The following is an 18,579-nucleotide window of genomic DNA, read 5'->3' as shown; positions in this document are numbered from 1 at the left end:
ATGGGTCTTCAGTCTACGACGGAAGATGGGTAGTGACTCTGCCGTTCTGACAGCCGTGGGGAGCTCATTCCACCAGCGGGGAGCCAGTGTTGTGAAGAGACGTGATCGGGCAGCCCGACTGCTGTGTAGAGGAGGTGGGGCCAGCCGAGGTGGAGGAGCGGAGTGAGCGGGCAGGGGTTTGGGGGGGGTTACAATTTCCTTCAGGTAGGCAGGGGCTGTCCCTTTAGCTGCCTGGTATGCAAGCACCAGGGTCTTGAATCTGATGCGAGCTGCTATCGGGAGCCAGTGCAGGGTGCGAAGGAGAGGGGTGACATGCGAGTATTTGGGGAGGTTGAATACCAGCCGGGCAGCAGCATTCTGGATGAGCTGCAGAGGTCTAATGGCTGAATGGCATACATACATATGTAACCGTTCCTAGTATGTAACATACGTATGTAACTGTCCCTAGTATGTAACATACGTATGTAACTGTCCCTAGTATGTAACATACGTATGTAACTGTCCCTAGTATGTAACTGTCCCTACTATGTAACATACGTATGTAACTGTCCCTAGTATGTAACTGTCCCTAGTATGTAACATACGTATGTAACTGTCCCTAGTATGTAACATACGTATGTAACTGTCCCTAGTATGTAACATACGTATGTAACTGTCCATAGTATGTAACATACGTATGTAACTGTCCCTAGTATGTAACATACGTATGTAACTGTCCATAGTATGTAACATATGTATGTAACTGTCCCTAGTATGTAACATACCTTCTTCTCTTCCCCAACTCAGGTATCCAGTATTCAACCTTCTAACTACACCGGCTGGACCACAGGAATAATGGCTACGGTGGCCCTGGTGGGCACGGCAACCATTTGCACTGTATTCTGGGAGGAGTGGAAGGGCTGATGATTGCACTGAGAAGCCATGAGCTGGTCTTTTGGCCACTCATTTGTTAACATTTTATTTGAAATATTCTTATAGATTATAAGTGATTACTTTTAACATCTCTTGCCATTTACCTTCAGTTCTCTTTTAATCGTGTGGTTTTTAAAAATAAGATCTGACGTGTTGGCTCACAGTTGTAATAGTCTTGCTAAAAAAATTATGAACAATGTATGTTTAAAAAGACGGTTGCTGGACTGCAGTCTTTCACATGAAGTTTGTTAATGGATTACGGAAGGACAAATTGGATTTGCAGCTGTGTGGAAGCTGGACTTTCTGCTCAAACTTTAACATTGATCGTATTATACATAATACAAATAAAACATGGAGGAAAAACCTGTTTGTCGGTTCTTAAAAAACAAAAAAAAGACCAGATATTTATTCAATGTCATAAGATGAACAAGAGCAAGATCATAGGGGTATCCAAGAAGAGTGCATTTACGTTCCACCATGTCAAACTGAGTGCAGCATACAGTACACTATAGTCTGTGTATGCATGTCTTCAATACTCTTATGTCCAGTCCTTGTGGGTGGGGGTACATCCATCCCGTGTTGAGTGTGCTAAGGCACGTACGTAACAAGCCTTCACAACTCCTCCTCAGTCTGGCCTCACTCCTGGTGAGCGGTCACATCTACGTGTGTGTAGTTCTTGTGAGCCTTCATGTTGCATTTCTGCAGCATGGCCCCCAGCTGTTTCCCAGGTCCCACCTCATAGGTGTGAGGGAAGCCCTGCCCCTGGGTCCTCTCGTACACCTCGTGGAGCGTCTGCTCCCACTTGACCGGCGACACCAGCTGCTTGACCAGCTGTTTCCTCACGTGGCCCTCGTGCATGTACCGCTTGGCGTCCACGTTGGAGTAAAGGTTGATCTCTGGCCGCCGCACCTATATGTGCAGATGCATAGAGGAGTTAATATGAGTTAATATGCTGATGCATAGAGGAGTTAATATGCTGATGTATAGAAGAGTTGATATGCTGATGCATAGAAGAGTTACAGTGGGGGAAATAAGTATTGAACAGTCCAATAAATGTATTTCCAATGAGCCTATTCGAGTGAAATTTGCACCAGACGTTGGTATTAACTCAAACAATCCAGACAAAAAATCTAAACATTAAAGTGCCTTTTTTGTGCCTTGACAAAATGTTGAAGACTGATGCTATTGAACGGTTGGTTGGTTGATGACCTGACCTCCAGCTGTCTCAGGACGTCCCTCAGGGGCTCGGTGGCTGGCTGCATCAGCTGGGTGTGGAAGGCCCCGCTGACCGGCAGCACACGGGCCCTCTGGAAGTGCAGGCGCCGCGAGTTCTGCCTTAGGAATTCCAGCGCCTGAGTGGGAGGAGGGTTATATGGGACGTTAACAAAAGCTTCAGGGGGAATTAACAGAGTTTAAAAATGTTGGAAAAACATCCATGTTGGTTTACTTATTCGATTGCACACTTATCAGAGAGAAACATTGTAAAACAGTAGTTAGAGTAAAATTCAGGTTTAAGATCTTTCGCTCTGTTCTATCAGAGCCATTGAGTTCTGTCACACTACCTGCCATGTCACCACCAAACATTCCATCAAGATAATAATAATAATAATAATAACAACTTTTATTTGTATAGCACTTTTCCTGCAAACGTTGCAGCTCAATCATTATATAATATGATTACCAAATTTTATTATTTAGTCATTTAAAGGCAATATTAAAAATATGGGTTTTTACTTGAAAATATTTGCTGAGGTTGCCCTAATGTAAACTGGCAAATGTGAAGTGCATTCCACAATTTGGGTGCATAAAATGATAATGCAGCCTCACCAAATCTCTTCTTTTGTACATTTGGTAGACAGAGAAAGCCAGCGTCCGAAGACCTGAGAGCTCTATTGGGCTGATATGCTAGCAAAAGGTCTTTCAGATATTCTGGTGCTGTGCCAGTGAGAGCTTTATAAACAAGCAGAAGGATCTTGAAATCTATTCTGAACTTAACAGGAAGCCAGTGTAGAGTCTCTACAATAGGAGTTATATGAGCTCTTCTGCTTGTTTTGGTTAAAACTCTGGCCAATAGCTTTCTTCGGAAGACCAGAAAGGAGACCATTTAAGATCATTCTAATTTGCATACTAGCTATAATACAAGACATTGTCTTGGAACATATCTATTCTATCCTCTACCCTCAGTCCGACTGGAATAGTCTACATGTCCACATCCGATCAATATAATCTTTTAAATTGTTTAAATCTGCGCTGTCCTCTCACTGTGAGACGACCTGTTCATGCTTTTGACCACAACATCATTATAACAGACCTATGAATCCATTATGTGCTATGTGACGTTGCTGTTGTTGTTGTTGTCATGTTACTGTTGGATGCTTTTTCCTGTATTTGGTTGGTATTGTTTATTTTGTCTTTGTTATAATACTGTCAAAAACAGAATCATTCTGTATTTTGTCTTTGCGGACCCCCTTGAAAACAAGATGGTTCATCTCAAGGGGGTTATTCCCAATAAAGAATTTCAATATCAGTGTTTTTTATTTTTTTACCTCGTGGTGCCCGGCAATGACTCTGCCATCAGGGTACAAGTAGTTGGCCACACTGCACACAGGGTCTTTGATGCCCAGGCTGAGGCAGTGCTCTCTGGCCTGCAGGCAGGCGTGGTTGTACTTGGCCTGGGGACGGCCTATCACAGACAGCATCCCGCTGGGGGTCATCTCTGAGGCCTTCTGCATGGCCTCCGCTCGCACCTTCACTGCATACAGGGCTGATGGACATTATACAACAGTTAGTTCCCTACCAAGTCATTTGATTGGACAAGAGGCATTCCATGAGTGCCGATATACAGTATAACAGCACTGGGACTTTTAACTATATATATTCCTGGTTGAATTAAGTCGCAAACCAATACCACGACACTCCATCTCATGACATAATACAGAGTGTTGCCTCAGAGCTATCTGCTCAGTTTACTACACTGACCGAGACGTCTAAAGAAGTGGATGGTAAACTGCATGCTGCACTCAAAAATAAATAAATGTTTTCAGTGTAATGCTTTGGTATTTCGGGGGATGATGTCTTATGTTTGACATGTTTAACCTCATACATGCCTATCCATTGAAATAGGCAAGTAGACAACTTGATACTCAATTGCACTGGGCAAGTTATTACCATCTTTACCTTCTGCAAAGTCCATAGCACCGGAGAACACAAGGGCAGCAAACTCTCCCACGCTGAATCCTGCAGCGGCAACACAGTTGTCAATGGCCTGCAGACAAGTGTGCATAGCGCATGATAATAAAAGATAGGTGACTTGTGTTTTCTCATTAAGTAACAACATTGTATGTATGTTTTGTTATACAACAGTTAGTTCCGACCAAGTAATTTGATTGGACAAGAGGCATTCCATGAGTGCTGATATACAGTATAAAGGCCAATGCACACTCGCCGGACAAAATTCGATTTTCAACTCACAACATTGAAGTCTATGAGAAAATCTCATCCCAATGCACACGGCGTGCGATTTCAATCGCACCGCGAAAATTCGATTCCATTCGTTTTGAATGGGACAATGCACACGGCGGCCGATTTTTGTCGCACTGTCAAATTTTGTCAAATTTTGTGGTGCGACGGATTATTGCATCACAATGGGACAATTGGGAAAACTTCAACTGGTCTATCTAAATTAATTGAGTCACTCATAACGGGGAGAGAGACTGGAGCATACATTTTTGACTGTCTCCTTTTTTGAAGAGAAGTTAAAGGCTGAAGGTCTGACCCAAAAGGTCTGATACAGTACATACACCTACGGTACATGAAGGGTTTATGACGTACAACATTATAATTTCATTTTCATATCATATATTTCAAACAGTTGAGGCAGTAGTGTACAGGAGGACCGCTCCAGACAACTTACTTCAGGTTGAACAGACAGGAGTTTGACATGGACCTGGGAGAGATTGGAGCCTGCACGGGGTTGCCAGATTTCTAGCACTACTGAATGACCAGCCAAATTGTACACACGTTGTATAGACACTGTCCACTGAAAACCGGACATCTGGCAACCCAAAAGTAATATTTACTCTACTGTACGTACGTTGTTAAGTGAAATGCATTATATACAGTATATCTCAAAAGTGAGTACACCCTTTAGATTTTTTCAAATATTCTGTTATATCCTTTCAGTGGATAACATTATCCTACTGAAACTTTGATATAACTTAAAGTAGTCAGTGTGCTGCTTGAATAACAGTATAGATTTATTGTCCTTTGAAAATTACTCAGTACACAGCTGTTAATGTCTAAACAGCTGGCAACAAAAGCAGTGCTATGTACCACTGGGGGGCGCTGCAAAAGACTGCAGGCTTGTGTGTTGTTAATAACCACAACACCAAGAGAGTTAACTCCCTTGGTGGAGCTGCTAACGGTGTACTGAGTAATTTCATGGTGGAGCTGCTAACGGTTACACTAGCGAACGGGAACTTGGTAGTGTAACTCGCCCCATGCGGGAGTCGAACCCCGAACCCCCGCATAGACGCCGGCCGCGCTAACCACAATACCAACAGAGTTAACTCCCTTGGTGGAGCTGCTAACGGACCTTATAAAGGTTCGTTACACTATGTATCACTCCGCCGCACAGATGTTCTACTAAATGACCGTTAATTAGACGACATGTTTGTGTTCAGGTTACTAGGCAACAGTCCATTTGAAGTTCAGTTGCGGAACAATTTTTTGTTTCTTTTTATGATTAAATAAACAAACAAATCATAATCTGTTGTCGCTTATTAGTGTTAACTAATACATCGGCTGTAGAACTGTTGTATAAAAGCAATGTCACACTCGAGGTCGTGCTGTTATACTGAATATCAGACCTGCGGCCTCGTACCTACGACCGAATCACAGCCGTGCTGATATCCAGCATAACACACTCCCTCTCGTGTGATATCGCTTAATTGACATGGGATCTTGTAAACTAATGAATAGTCGGCGACATATCGTGACATGTTCTCACCGCGGGGTGTTGGTGGTTTAACCTCTCCACGGCTGCCAGGGACGTGACGAACACAGCGGGCTGACAGTGCGCCGTCTTCATCAGCTCCTCCTCGGGCCCGTTCAGGCAGAGCGAGAGGAGGTCGTAGCCGAGGATCTGGTGCGCGACGGAGAACATCTCCTGGACGTTTCCATACCTCTGCATCCCGCGACCCATACCCACGAACTGACTCCCCTGCCCGGGGAACAGCAGCACCGAACACTCGCTGGGTTTTCTTTTCCGTCTCCTCTCCTCCTCCTCCTCCTCCTCCTCCTCGGAAGGTTGTCGGCCATTCTGTGCAGCGGTGTTTGAAAGTCTTCTACACAGCAAAGGGAATGACCTCAGCTCCGCTCTTGAGACTATTCGCATCATGCTGCGGACGTGACAAGCGACCCTCATGTCTTTGGGATAATAACGTCTTAGGACGGAGTGACTTCGGATTGCTTCCTGAGATGTCCTACGGGCGCAGCCATGATGCTTCTTCTTCTTCTGTTGGGTTTAACGGCAGCTTGCGTCCTTAGCGTTGCACTACTGCCACCTTCTGGATTTATCCAATTCCTACATTGTCCATCTCGTCAAAGTCTCCCTATCAGCCCAGTTCACTGGTCAAAGTCTCCCTATCAGCCCAGTTCTCTGGTCAAATGTTTAATATTTGTAATATGTAAATGTGCCTTGCCTTGTCTACTTGTTCTGGACAAGAGGAGCAGAGAAACAAAGAAACAAAGACATTTTATAAGACAATTATAAGACATTTTATTAAATATCAGACACATAATGGTGATAAACCACATTTCTATCATAACACATTTAATGGTACATGATAAAGGTCAGCTGTCAAGAGCTGTAGTGAAAAAATATTGAAAGGCGTTCAAAACATTGACCTACAAGACAGCTTCATCAGTCATTTTAGTGCATAGAAGCTTCTCGTGAGGGGTTTCAAAAACATGGTGGAGCTTCATAGTGTTCTTATTACTAACTTAAGACCGACACACAGATGCAAAAGGTAACAATTTAAGTCTGTTCCTCTCTCCTTGAAGTCCAAATATGAATCTCACCAAGTGGTTTTGGTTATTCCTAAATCAATTCCCTAACAAATCTAAACTCATCTTCCTGTCCGGTGTGCAAATAACAGGCAAGGACTGGCATAACTCAGAGAGGCAAACCATGTGAAGGCAATGACAAATCATTACTGTCACTGCGGTGCTCATGTATGTTACTGTGGTGGGAATGTGAACTAATGCGCACACAAATGTTTAAGTGATCGAGAAATACTGTAAATATGGTGCAGGACACTGTGACCTAAGAGGCATCTTTGTATTTTGAATAGTGATCTGATCATCATTCAACACACTGAATGTTAATGCCAAGTTGTAACCACTGCCTGCACGCATTTGTGCAAAAGTTTAAACATACAGCGCTATATTTGAATGGTGTCGAAACCAGTCTTAGTGCAAATGCAGGTGATCAATTGATAAATTAGGCGATCAGTCATTAAATCAATAGATCAGTGGGCCAAGTTCTTGGGCTAGTATGACACACGAAGGGAATTTAATTGTGAACATAAAAGCAAGTGGTTTTGATTTTGGCACTCTAGACACAGTGCCCTCCTACATCGTTTCTATCTTCTTTTGTCTCTATACTCCAACGGTTTGGATTTGAAATCAAACAGACAGACAGTCTATACTGAGGTTAAAGTATAGACTGTCTGTCATCATCATCATCAAAGTCTTCCCTGGCCTACCAGCACGTTTGTAATCGCTGAGCTCACCAGTGTTCCCCCCCCCCCAAAAAACAACTGTATATATACCTATGTTTAGTTTTTTTGGCCTATGTTTTGTTTTGTTGGCCTATGTTTTGTTTCTTTGGCCTATGTTTTGGCTATGTTTCAGATTTCATGAAGATTTTTCAGCCTAATCATGACTTCCTTGACCAGACATCAAAAGCCGACTCCAAAGGCAAAGGCAAATGCAAAGCCTTGTGTACCACCACATTCAAACTGACAAATCTGCTCATAAACACGAATGTACGTTCACTTTACCACCAGATCAGCTGCTGTACATCAGCGTACAGTAGTGGTTTGTGACTGAAGAGAGCCATAAAAAACACCTCCACAACACATACAGTAGAAGGCTGAGAGTACCAGAGAGGCTGAAAGTATCCATACAAGCATAGGTGAAAGTGGGCCGGAACGGTCCGGTGCTGCTTTCCGGCAACACTTTCTGTGCCGGAACGCCGTTGGGGGAAGAGATGCAGCTGCCTGTCAATCAAAATCCGATTGCTGCAGAGTGCAGAAGCAATCACGATTCACGATCCATAATTTCCAACAAGGAAACACATGGCTGACGTTATGTTTCCGTGCGTCTATTTTAATACCTTTGAAAAGGACATGTTAACCCGCTTTACAGTAGACCCGACGCGACGTGGTTGGGTGGGCAGCACTGGGCACTGACAGTCCGACCGGGATTACAGTCGCGCCGGGGGCGGGGGGACAGTCGCACCTTACAGTAGGTGGCCGTGAGACTCACGCATTTCAACCAGTTCTCGTTTTGCGGGACTTGAAATTCCTTTAATGCAATTTGAGATTGCATTTGCATGTTCCACTTTTGCATGCATTCCTTCAGACAATATTCAAATTCAAATGCAATTCTAATGATTTTCATTTTAATTTTCATGTACCTGATGTGCACATTCGCTGTCAATATTAAAATGATAATGCAAAGCCATTTGACATTTAATTTTCAAAGTCATGCGCTGCTTTGTAGCTGACAAAATTCAAAAGTTCATTCTAATGTGAAAATTACTATGCAATCCCAAAATAGCATATTCATTTGCCACTTTTGCCTGCGTTATTTGAGTCAATATTCAAATTGTAATGCAATAATGTGATACGCAATTGCATTTACATGTTCTAGTTAACACATCCGCTTTGTAGCTGACAAAATTCAAATGTTCATTCTAATGTGAAAATGACTATGCAATCCCAAAATAGCATATTCATTTGCCACTTTTGCCTGCGTTATTTGAGTCAATATTCAAATTGTAATGCAATAATGTGATTAGCAATTGCATTTATATGTTCTAGGAAACACATCCGCTCATTAGAATTGCATTTGAATTTGAATATTGTCTGAAAGAATGCATGCACAAGTGGAACATGCAAATGCAATCTCAAATTGCATTAACATTTGAATTTAGTCCACTATATGCTTCCATAAGCAAGCCGTGTTGCCAGATTGGGCTACTTTTGGTCACACTGGACGGGTGGATTCGGCAGCTTTTAGACTGGTTGGGCTGGAAATTGTCAATTCCATCTGGCAACCCTGGTAGCAAAATATGTGCATACGCATCTGGTAGCCTACTGGTACTTTCAAATCGCATCTTATTATTATTATTATTATTATTATTATTATTAATTACAATTTACAATACAAATACAACAATTGGGGGTCCCTCAAAGAAAATTTGGGCGCACATGTTTGCTGTAATTATATGTATTATCAGTAGGCAGTCATCAGTCAATATCTCTTTCAATAGCCTTTTCACACCGAATGTACTTTTTTGTGCTATTTTCGGCCCAATACATGCGGATTTCGGTGCATTCCTACTTCCAACTACACTTGCTCCCTGCATCCAGTTGTTGCACATTAACTGCATCGCTCTCATCAAATTCCCCCATTCTGAAAATGAAAGCAGTGTAACGTTAACTGCTGTTATAAACGGAATGATGACATGAGGTGCGATATGGCGATATGGAGCTGACTACGATAGTTATGGAGATATACTCCAGTTCTATGTGTGGAGCTCCGCCCCATAGGGGAGCTCTGCTCCTATTGGTTTACCCCGCTACCTAAAGCTCTGCTCCTATTGGTTTACCATAACTATCCTTCTAGATCGTGGAGCTCCGCCCCATAGGGGAGCTCTGCTCCTATTGGTTAAGGGCCCTGGGCATACGCGCAGAACTGCGTGGATGGCCCGGCCGATATCAAATGTTTTGGGCCGCGGTCTGCTGAAATACGTTATTTTCAATGAAAATCACCAGAGACAAAATTACAAATATATATATATTTTTTATATAATACATTCTGAGCGGCCCAGAGTCTCGCGGCCCTCCTGGCATTTGCCAGGCTTGCCCGGTGGCCAGTCCGCCACTGCCTCCTGTACATCAGCGTACAGTAGTGGTTTGTGACTGAAGAGAGCCATAAAAAACACCTCCACAACACATACAGTAGAAGGCTGAGAGTACCTTCCCATACAAGTAATACTTTCAAATGCAAAAACGTCTGTGGTCAGGATTAAAGGTTCTTAGAAAACACCATTCAAATGTCAGTATCCTAGCTACAACAGTTCTTAAAATCATCTATTATAGGCTACATAGATATGGTAAAAATAAATTACTTTTCGCCGATCGTTAAAAACCCCCCATAATTGACATTAATTGAGCACGGTCAAAAGTGTAAAAGTGATAGTTAGTCGTCACACACAAAAAGTTCAACGTCGCAACGTTGACGAGTCCTGGTGGTTTCTTGTGCCGGTGAGTGGTCTTAAAGAGTAGCCGGTCGCACACACATTTGTGCACTGTTTATCTAGACTACGACAGAGTCACTGTACTGCATTAGGGTAGATGGTTTCCCCGACTATTATGGCACAATTATGGCAGTACTTCGTCAGTACTCTCTGACAGTTGACATTCAAATATCCGAAATATCTCTGACAGTTGACACGGGGGGGGGTTGTTGTCACGGTTACGGTAGAGGAAAGGAGAGCTCCGGTGAACTGACAGCGTGTAAGACAACCTACTTACTGAAGAAATACGCTCCTCAATGTCAATGAAGTGTTTAATGACAAAGATGAAAACGCCCTGCAAATACAAACAATAGAAGCATGAATTGAGATAAAGTATAAGCAGGGTAAATGTAATATATGTAACTTAACCAGAAACATTCGAATAACCAACTTACAGGAATTAGGTGGACAGCTCGATAGACGGCCACCGTAACATGAACGTCTGACACTAAACAAATAATAACATGGCCGACTCCTGACTGAGCCGGACAGCATAGCAAACGAGATACTGCCACCTAGTGGACAGGCGGTATACCCTTCATCCCCCCCAGTCCGGAAAGCTATAAACTGAAATAGGTAACCGGACTCAGTCCCGTGTCCAACGGCCTGTTTCGGGCTCGTAGTGCTTGGGTGGCTCCCTTGTACGGCTAGGCCGCGTAGGACGGGGCAGCGACAGTGGCGACTGCGACACTAGAAGCGAAGCGTTCGGGGTGGCATCAGTGGGTACAGGGTCGCCCTGGGACCCGAGGCCAGGGGCCGCCTCACCAGCAGACGCCCGCAAGGAGGAACCCAGGGCCGCGCCACAGGGTCCATCCGCCAGCTGCTGGACGATCCCCTGGGGCACCACCGTGCACGGTTGGACAGGTAGGGAGCGGTGTACCAGGGGCGCAGGTGGAGGGGACATAGCAGCTGGCTGCTGAGGAGCATAGGGGGTGTAGCCACGGAGGAACCGCCGGTTGCGTAAAGTCAGGCGTCCAGACCCATCAACCTTAACCCGATACTGATCGTGAACACGTGACTCCACCACCACCCCTGGCCTGTCCCACTTGTTAGGGCTAGGGCCCTGCTGGTTCTGGAGGAACACCCTCTCACCAAGTGCCAATGGGCGGAGTGGCTTCGAGTGAGCCTGCAGGGACTCAGTGGTACGGGACATCCGGGTCCGAAGGGCATCCTCCTTTGCCGCCCATGCTTGGCGCCAGAGCGGTCGGATATGTGGGTTCGAGAACTTCTCAAGCCTGTTGACGAAGGAAAGCGAACCTCGAAGGGGGTGACCGAAGATAATCTGCGCCGGTGAGAGGTTGCAGTCGGGGTCAGGCGTGTTGCGTAACTGTATCATGGCACGCAGAAAGCGGTCATGATCGAGACTGCCAGTCGGGCCAGTGTTGGACATCAGGAGGCGCTTCGCAGACTTCACTGCAACTTACGCTCTTCCGTTTGACTGTGGGAAAGCAACAGAGGACACACGGTGTTTGACGCCCCACAAACGGAGGAAGTCCTGTGTCTGGCCTGCTGTGAACTCCGGACCACCGTCGCTCGAAAGTTCCTCCGGCACGCCAAAGGAGCCAAAGAACGCACGGAGGTGGCGAACCAGCCCAGCTGAGCCTCCCATATCAGTGCCTGCTGTGGAGCATAGGACCTCCACCCAGCCCGATAGTCGATCTCCGATAACTAGGAAGTGACGACCTCCATAGTCAAAGAGTCAGCAAACACCGCCTCGAATGGGGTGGACGGTGGCGAGGATGGTAGGGGGGGCGTGGCTGCTTGTGACGGAGCGTTCCGGTTACAGTCCGCACATCCGTACCTGGCGGCTCGGATGTCCTCTGACATCCCTGGCCAGTAGACTATGGCACGGGCCTGTTGCCCCATCGCCGAGATCCCTTGGTGGGCGGCATGGAGGTGTCGAAGGACGCTGTCGCGGAGGGATGGAGGGACCACGACGCGGTCATGATATAGCAGGACGCCGTCCTGTGCGTAAATTGACTCACAGACTGGTGATAGACTCGCCAGGGCGGGGTCGTTCATATCAACCCTGTCCCCATGTTCGATCAGGTGCAGAAGGTGGCTGAGGCATGCATCACTTGCTGTTTCACGTGCAAGGACGGTCCAAGAGACGGCTCCGAGCTCTTGTGCATCGGCGCGGATGGAAGCCATAAGTGCTGACTCCACGGCGTCAGGCACGCCCGGCAATCCCAGTGAGAGGCCGTTCGCTGAGCCTGATGGAGACGGATGTCTTGAGGTTGCGTCAGCGGCATAGTTGCTCTTTCCAGGCAGGTGCACAATGTCGAAGCGCCATGGGAGGGTACGCTGCTTGAGTCTAAACAGGCGTGAGTTCGTTATCTCATCTAGCGTACGGTCGCCAAAGATCTTCACCAGGGGCTTATGGTCTGTAACTACGACGAGGTTGTCGCTCCCCTGCGTGAAGTACCGTGCTTGCTCCAGACCACAGGCCACGGCTAGGGCCTCTCCTTCGATGGCCGCATAGCGCTGTTCGGCCGGGGACAGGAAGCGTGAACCAGCGAGGGTGATCCTCCATCCTCCCGGGCAGCAGTCTGGTATGCCCGAGGCGCAGCTACAATGTTGTTGGAGCAGGAAGTAACCAATACCGCGCTTGGACCAGTCAGGGCGGAGGCAGGTGCGCTTCTGCATGTCGTAGATCTCCACGCCCTCACGGATAGCCCCGACAATAGCACTTTTGGATGTTTGGAAGGCTTCCTCCAGTTCGGGTGACCATGAGCAGGGCTCTACGCTAACCTTTTTCACTAGGAGCACATGTGCTCCTAAATGAAAAATGTTAGGGGCACACAAAGAAATTTAGGAGCACAGTGAAAAATGTAATTATAACACATTTTTATTAGTGATTTTGCAATTTTTGCACCAAAATCACACATTGGCCCATGCCTACAGCCCTACTAGACGCAGAGTTGATGGCATTGTATTATGGTAACTAGCTGTGTCAAGTTCTCCTGGTTAGCAGCATGTTCATTCATTCATCCATGTCATGCCTGTCAGCTAGCAGCTAGCAGCCCAGCCAGGCTTTAGGGCTAGGTCTGTCAGCTAGCAGCCCAGCCAGGCCATGCAGAGGTCTGTCTCCATGCTGCCCACCTCCCTGCTGCTGGGTCAGGCTACATCAGTCACACACGGTGGCCAGACAACTCCACATCTAGGGGTATTAAACTACCCCACATCCAGATGACCAGTCCCCAGCCCCATGCTGCCCGGGGTGGTGACATGTGGAGGTGGCCAGCCCAGCACGGTGCCTCTGCGGCGGCTAGCTGTTAGCACACCACCATCCCCGGGGGTCCCACCTCTCTGCCACACTCAAGTACAACATGTTGCATTTTCATGCCATTAGGCAACTTGCTTCCTAGGGTTTCCTAGGATTAGAGATGCATTTGGACTTCTGGAGTACCTCCACTACTTTCAATGGGTTCTGAAGGTCTGAGAGCTTTCTACTTTCTACCCTGTGTAGTTAACCCTGGTTGTAACCTTGGGTTCAAATCTGGAGTGTGTGGGACCAAATCTGTAGATGTGGTGAGCTAATGAAGCTAATGAAGCTTGAGATGAGAAAAGGGCGCTTGTCTCTTTAAGGCCCAGGAGGGAGTTAGCGATTAGCGATGTTAGCTTAGCGCCAGTTTAACAGAAGTAACTTCACTTTTAACATGACTTCCCGTGGTCGTAGCGGGCTGGCTGACGGCTTAAAATGTGGCCACACAGTTCGCGCAGATTTATTTTTAGAATTTAAAAAAAAAAAAAAAAAAAAAAAACGGTACTCGCACGTGTGCTCGTGAATTTATTTCTCTAGTCGCACAGATGTATTTTTAGTCGCAAATGCGAGTGAAATGGTCGCACTGTAGAGCCCTGATGAGAATTTACAGCGTGGGCTGAGGAATGGCTTGAATGGAGCCATCGTGTCGCGCAGCTGGGCATAGTTCGACACCTGGTTGACAAGGCCGAACCAGCTCCTGACATCCGTCGTGGAGTCCGGGGTGGGGAAGTCTCGGATAGCGTCCAAGTACTTGGGGAGTGGCTCGATAGTAGTGTCCGACACCCTGAAGCCAGCGAACTCGACGTTCCTCTCCGCAAACTGGAACTTGTCCGGGTTCAACACGATGCCTGCCCGGCCGACACGAGTAAGGAAGTCGATGGTCCTCCACCAGTGCTGCTCCACGTCGGTGTCATAGTGGATGGTGTCATCCACACAACGTTCCTTACGCTCATAGTCCGAGAGGACCGCATCGAAACGGCGGTTGTAGCCATCCCCCGACGATAGGAAACCTTGTGGCGCCCTGGTGTAACGCCAGCGGCCAAAGGGCGTGATGAATGTGGTCAGATGACGATCCGATTCACGCAGGGGCACACTGTGGTAGCCATTCCAGGCGTCCGTGACAGTCTTCCAGGTGTCCTTTGGGATACGACGTGCGAGGTGGAATGGGGACTCGGTGGCGAAAGTCTCACGTAGGCAGAACTTGTTGAGAGGTGAGAGGTCCACGGTCCTGCGGGGGGAGCCATTGTGCTTCCGAGTGACCACCATACGATGGCACCATGTCACTGGTTCGCCGTATGGCACACGTTCAATGACACCGAGGGCCTCATCCCGGAGAAGGTCATCGTGGACTCTCTGCTGCCAGTGTAGAGGCACAACGGCCGCGGTGTGGCATGCTCTCGGCGTGGCTGCGGGGTCCACATGCATTTCAATGGGTGGCCCTTCCATGCACGGCAGCGCCCGATGAGGGCAAGTGTTGAATGTGGATGAGGCGTATCTCCCGAATAGCCAATCCTTCATCCGGCTGTTGTTCTCTGGTGTGACAGGGAAAGGTAGCGCCGTAGGGCGTTCCGGAGGGACCGTACGCTGGGGACATGAGCACTGGGCGCTGTGGGGGTTACTCGGGTCGCCGCAGCCGCCGTTGGTGGACCTCGTAGCATTGACGGACAGGGGCTGGTTTGGCGTGTAAGACCCACGCTCGTCGTTGGGCCCCCCTACGATGTCACCTGATGGGAAGTCCATAGACAAGAGGCCGAGGTTGAGCAGCGACTCGTAGGATAGGTACATGGCCCGGACTGAGCTGCTCACGTACACCATGGAGCGGCAGGACGCCACTCCACCGCTGCTGGAGGCTGTCGAGAGTCTAGCGAAGAATGCGCCTTCGACAGCTATGGGGGAGCGGTTGGCGGCCGACATGCTGAGATGGACGGGACGCAGGTCGTCACGTGAGAATCCGCAGGCAATGAACTCCTCTAGGGACCAAAGGTCCGACTGTGCACCAGTGTCCGCGATGGCGGATACCCTCGCCCCGTTGACCGAGCCACGGTCGCCGGTGCCTGCACTCGGTCCGACAGGCATGTCAACCGAGATAGTGATCAGCGCTCGGGGATGGTCTCTCAGCCTGGCCCTTCTCCATTCGCCCTTGGAGAAAATGTGGTGCTCAAGTCTGATGGGCGTGGGGGCGTGGCGTTGGTGGTGACTCCCACGACGTTGGCCAGGGCGGGCATCAGACTGAACCGACGAGATCTGGGAAATCGGTTCTGACTCCACGGCGGCCTGTTGACTGCTGGCAGATGGCTGCGGTCGCCCCTTGCGTCGGCGGGCCCTATAACAGTCGATACAAAGCTGGTGGGGCTTGGTATTCCATCCGCGGGATCCCTCTGTGAAGACATTAAAGGTTCTCTTACACTCTGGGCACGGGGATCGTTTAGCCACGTCCGCTGGGCCTGGGGTCGGGGTGGGGCTCGCCTGTGGACTCTTTGTCAAACGACATGGCCGAAAGGGCGGATGACGGGAGAGCGTTGCGGGCCATCTCTTTATTTTCGACGAGTGCAACCACGTCATTCACTGGCATTTTAAGGATGTCCGGCGTCCCTAGTACCTCTCGGCGAATGTCCGAATCAGAGATGCCATTGACTAGAATGTCGCGGATGATGTGGTCGGTATAGTCCACATCCTCGCCACACCCACATACTGTAACATAGGCGCATGTCTCCGCTTTCCCCCGTACTCTGGCAGTGAAGGCGCGGAATGTCTCATCACGCTCCTGGCGTAGCTGGAGCAGCTCGGTGCGCAGGACACATGTGGCGACTGGGATGACTGCTAGTGAACGTAAGGCGGCAATTAGGTGTAGCAAAGGTTCGGAAGCGGCGTTGGGGTTGACTTTCAACAGGCTGTCACCAAGTTCAGGCCCAGCGCACTGAAACAACTGGAAAGGGGCCTCGGCGGCTCCTATGCCTGAGCCAGTGCAGAAGACGTCCCAACGACGGATGAACACGTTCCATTCCTCAATCGATACGCCTACGTCGACTTTAGGCCGATCCAGTTTCGGGCCTCGGGGGGTCGGCGCGGCTGTGACAGGCGATGTGCGTTGATGGGCAAATCCATGATTAGTCAACAGGGCAATGGCAAGTGCTTTGGACACGTTTTCAGTTCCGAAAGCGCAGCCAGGGACAGAGCATGCAACGACGACCATGGCTTCCTGGCGTTTTCATGAAGAAATACGCTCCTCAATGTCAATGAAGTGTTTAATGACAAAGATGAAAACGCCCTGCAAATATACAAACAATAGAAGTATGAATTGAGATAAAGTATAAGCAGGGTAAATGTAATATATATAACTTAACCAGAAACATTCGAATAACCAACTTACAGGAATTAGGTGGACAGCTCGATAGACGGCCACCGTAACATGAACGTCCGACACTAAACAAATAATAACATGGCCGACTCCTGACTGAGCCGGACAGCATAGCAAACGAGATACTGCCACCTAGTGGACAGGCGGTATACCCTTCACTTACAGGTGTAAGACAACCTATCTCTTATTATTTCACCACTGTCCAAGTCGGGACGTTACAGTATCTCTGAAATATATAGCTAATCTATTCTCTGATTTCAATGGAAAATCTATTGTTTACATGAACAATTGTCTAATATGTAGCTAGACTAACATCTAGCTAGACACTCAAAGACGCTTTACAAACTGAAAAGATTGAGTAGTAAAATAAAAAGAAGATTACTAAATCTAAATCTAAGTTTCTTTGTAGGACAATCTACTCTGTATACTGCAAGTATATCTAGATTTCGGGCGGAGAAGCAGCGAACAAGCAACGCCAGCGTCCTCTCTCTCTCTCGAGCTGCATTTTTTGAAAAGTGAAAAGTCTTACTCGTATGATCAATGTAATGTTAGCTAGCTAGCTAGTAGCTACCTCTAAACATGGATTTGGCTGGGCATACATTAATTAATTTGTGGTGGTAAACACAGTCTGGCTATCTTATCTGTCTGGTTAACTTGTTCTGTGTTATATATATCTGGCCATTGAATATTAGGCCACTTGCTAATGTCATCTACCCAATCAGTAATAGCACACGGATCTGGGAGTCGCCGACCATTTGACAGAGACTGCGGTTACATGCACACCATAAGCCGCTTAATACCGGCGTATGCTCAATAAGCGGCTTATTGAGCATAGACCGCTTATGGTCTGCATGTAACCGCAGTCAGAGTTAGTTTGTTTAAGTAGCATTCCCAACTTTGTGCGACTGCGAATTAGAGGTGATTCGCATCGAGTTTATGTGAATCAAGCTGTTTCCATTAAATTTCTCATGCGAATCAGAATGTTTTATGGAAACGCACCTGTTGATATCTGAAAAGTTGAAGAAGATATGCATATTTCAATGTTGGTACATTCCAAATCAACTAACAGAGAAAATGCCTTTCATACTTTTCATACTTTTCACAGGCAGGTAATGGCCAGGTAATGGATTGGAACAATATCTCGTTAACTCCGACCACTCCCCCAGATTTGTTAGTTTAAAGAATAAATATGGGAGTTTAATATTACATTTGTATGGTGCCACTCTGTTGTGTTGTGATTGGTAGCACTGGGACTTTTAAACAGGGATTGTAATGTTAGTAGCCTAATTAAAGTATACAATGGGTAGTGGAGACAGAAATGGTAATAAAAAGCACAAAATGGTGCATACAAATTGACCAGAATGCAGGGAATTAAGTGTTAAATTCTCAAAATTGTGCCACCCATGCATAACTAGGTGCCACCACTGAAAAAGGTCTGGACACGCCACTGCAAAC

The 18,579-nt window shown here is 47.3% G+C and overlaps 1 protein-coding gene across 1 annotated transcript; it reads right to left on the bottom strand.

The window, feature by feature from the left end:
• Positions 1–1,539: 1,539 nt before the first annotated feature.
• LOC308163625 (malonyl-CoA-acyl carrier protein transacylase, mitochondrial-like) lies at positions 1,540–6,384 on the bottom strand. The gene is made up of 5 exons (XM_080537801.1): positions 5,921–6,384; positions 4,090–4,177; positions 3,459–3,676; positions 2,127–2,264; positions 1,540–1,821 (listed from the first exon to the last, which is right to left on the bottom strand). Exons 1-5 carry the CDS (start codon positions 6,335–6,337, stop codon positions 1,549–1,551), a joined length of 1,134 nt encoding a protein of 377 aa, XP_080393927.1. The 5' UTR covers positions 6,338–6,384; the 3' UTR covers positions 1,540–1,548.
• Positions 6,385–18,579: the final 12,195 nt, after the last annotated feature.

This window comes from Nansenia antarctica (genome assembly GCF_963989245.1).
Source record: "Nansenia antarctica genome assembly, chromosome: 8".
In the NCBI taxonomy this organism is placed as follows: domain Eukaryota; kingdom Metazoa; phylum Chordata; class Actinopteri; order Argentiniformes; family Microstomatidae; genus Nansenia; species Nansenia antarctica.
The sequence above is the reverse complement of the archived record's forward strand: the minus strand, read 5'-3'. Positions and strand labels throughout refer to the sequence as shown.

Bases quoted from the DNA above. Each gene is read 5' to 3' on its own strand.
- LOC308163625 (XM_080537801.1), bottom strand. From the start codon at position 6,337: ATGAGGGTCGCTTGTCACGTCCGCAGCATGATGCGAATAGTCTCAAGA. The intron at 3,677-4,089 runs GTAAAGATGGTA...AATGTCCATCAG, and splicing joins TGCTATGGACTTTGCAGAAG to CCCTGTATGCAGTGAAGGTG. The intron at 2,265-3,458 runs GTAAAAAAATAA...CCTCCCACTCAG, and splicing joins TCATTGCCGGGCACCACGAG to GCGCTGGAATTCCTAAGGCA.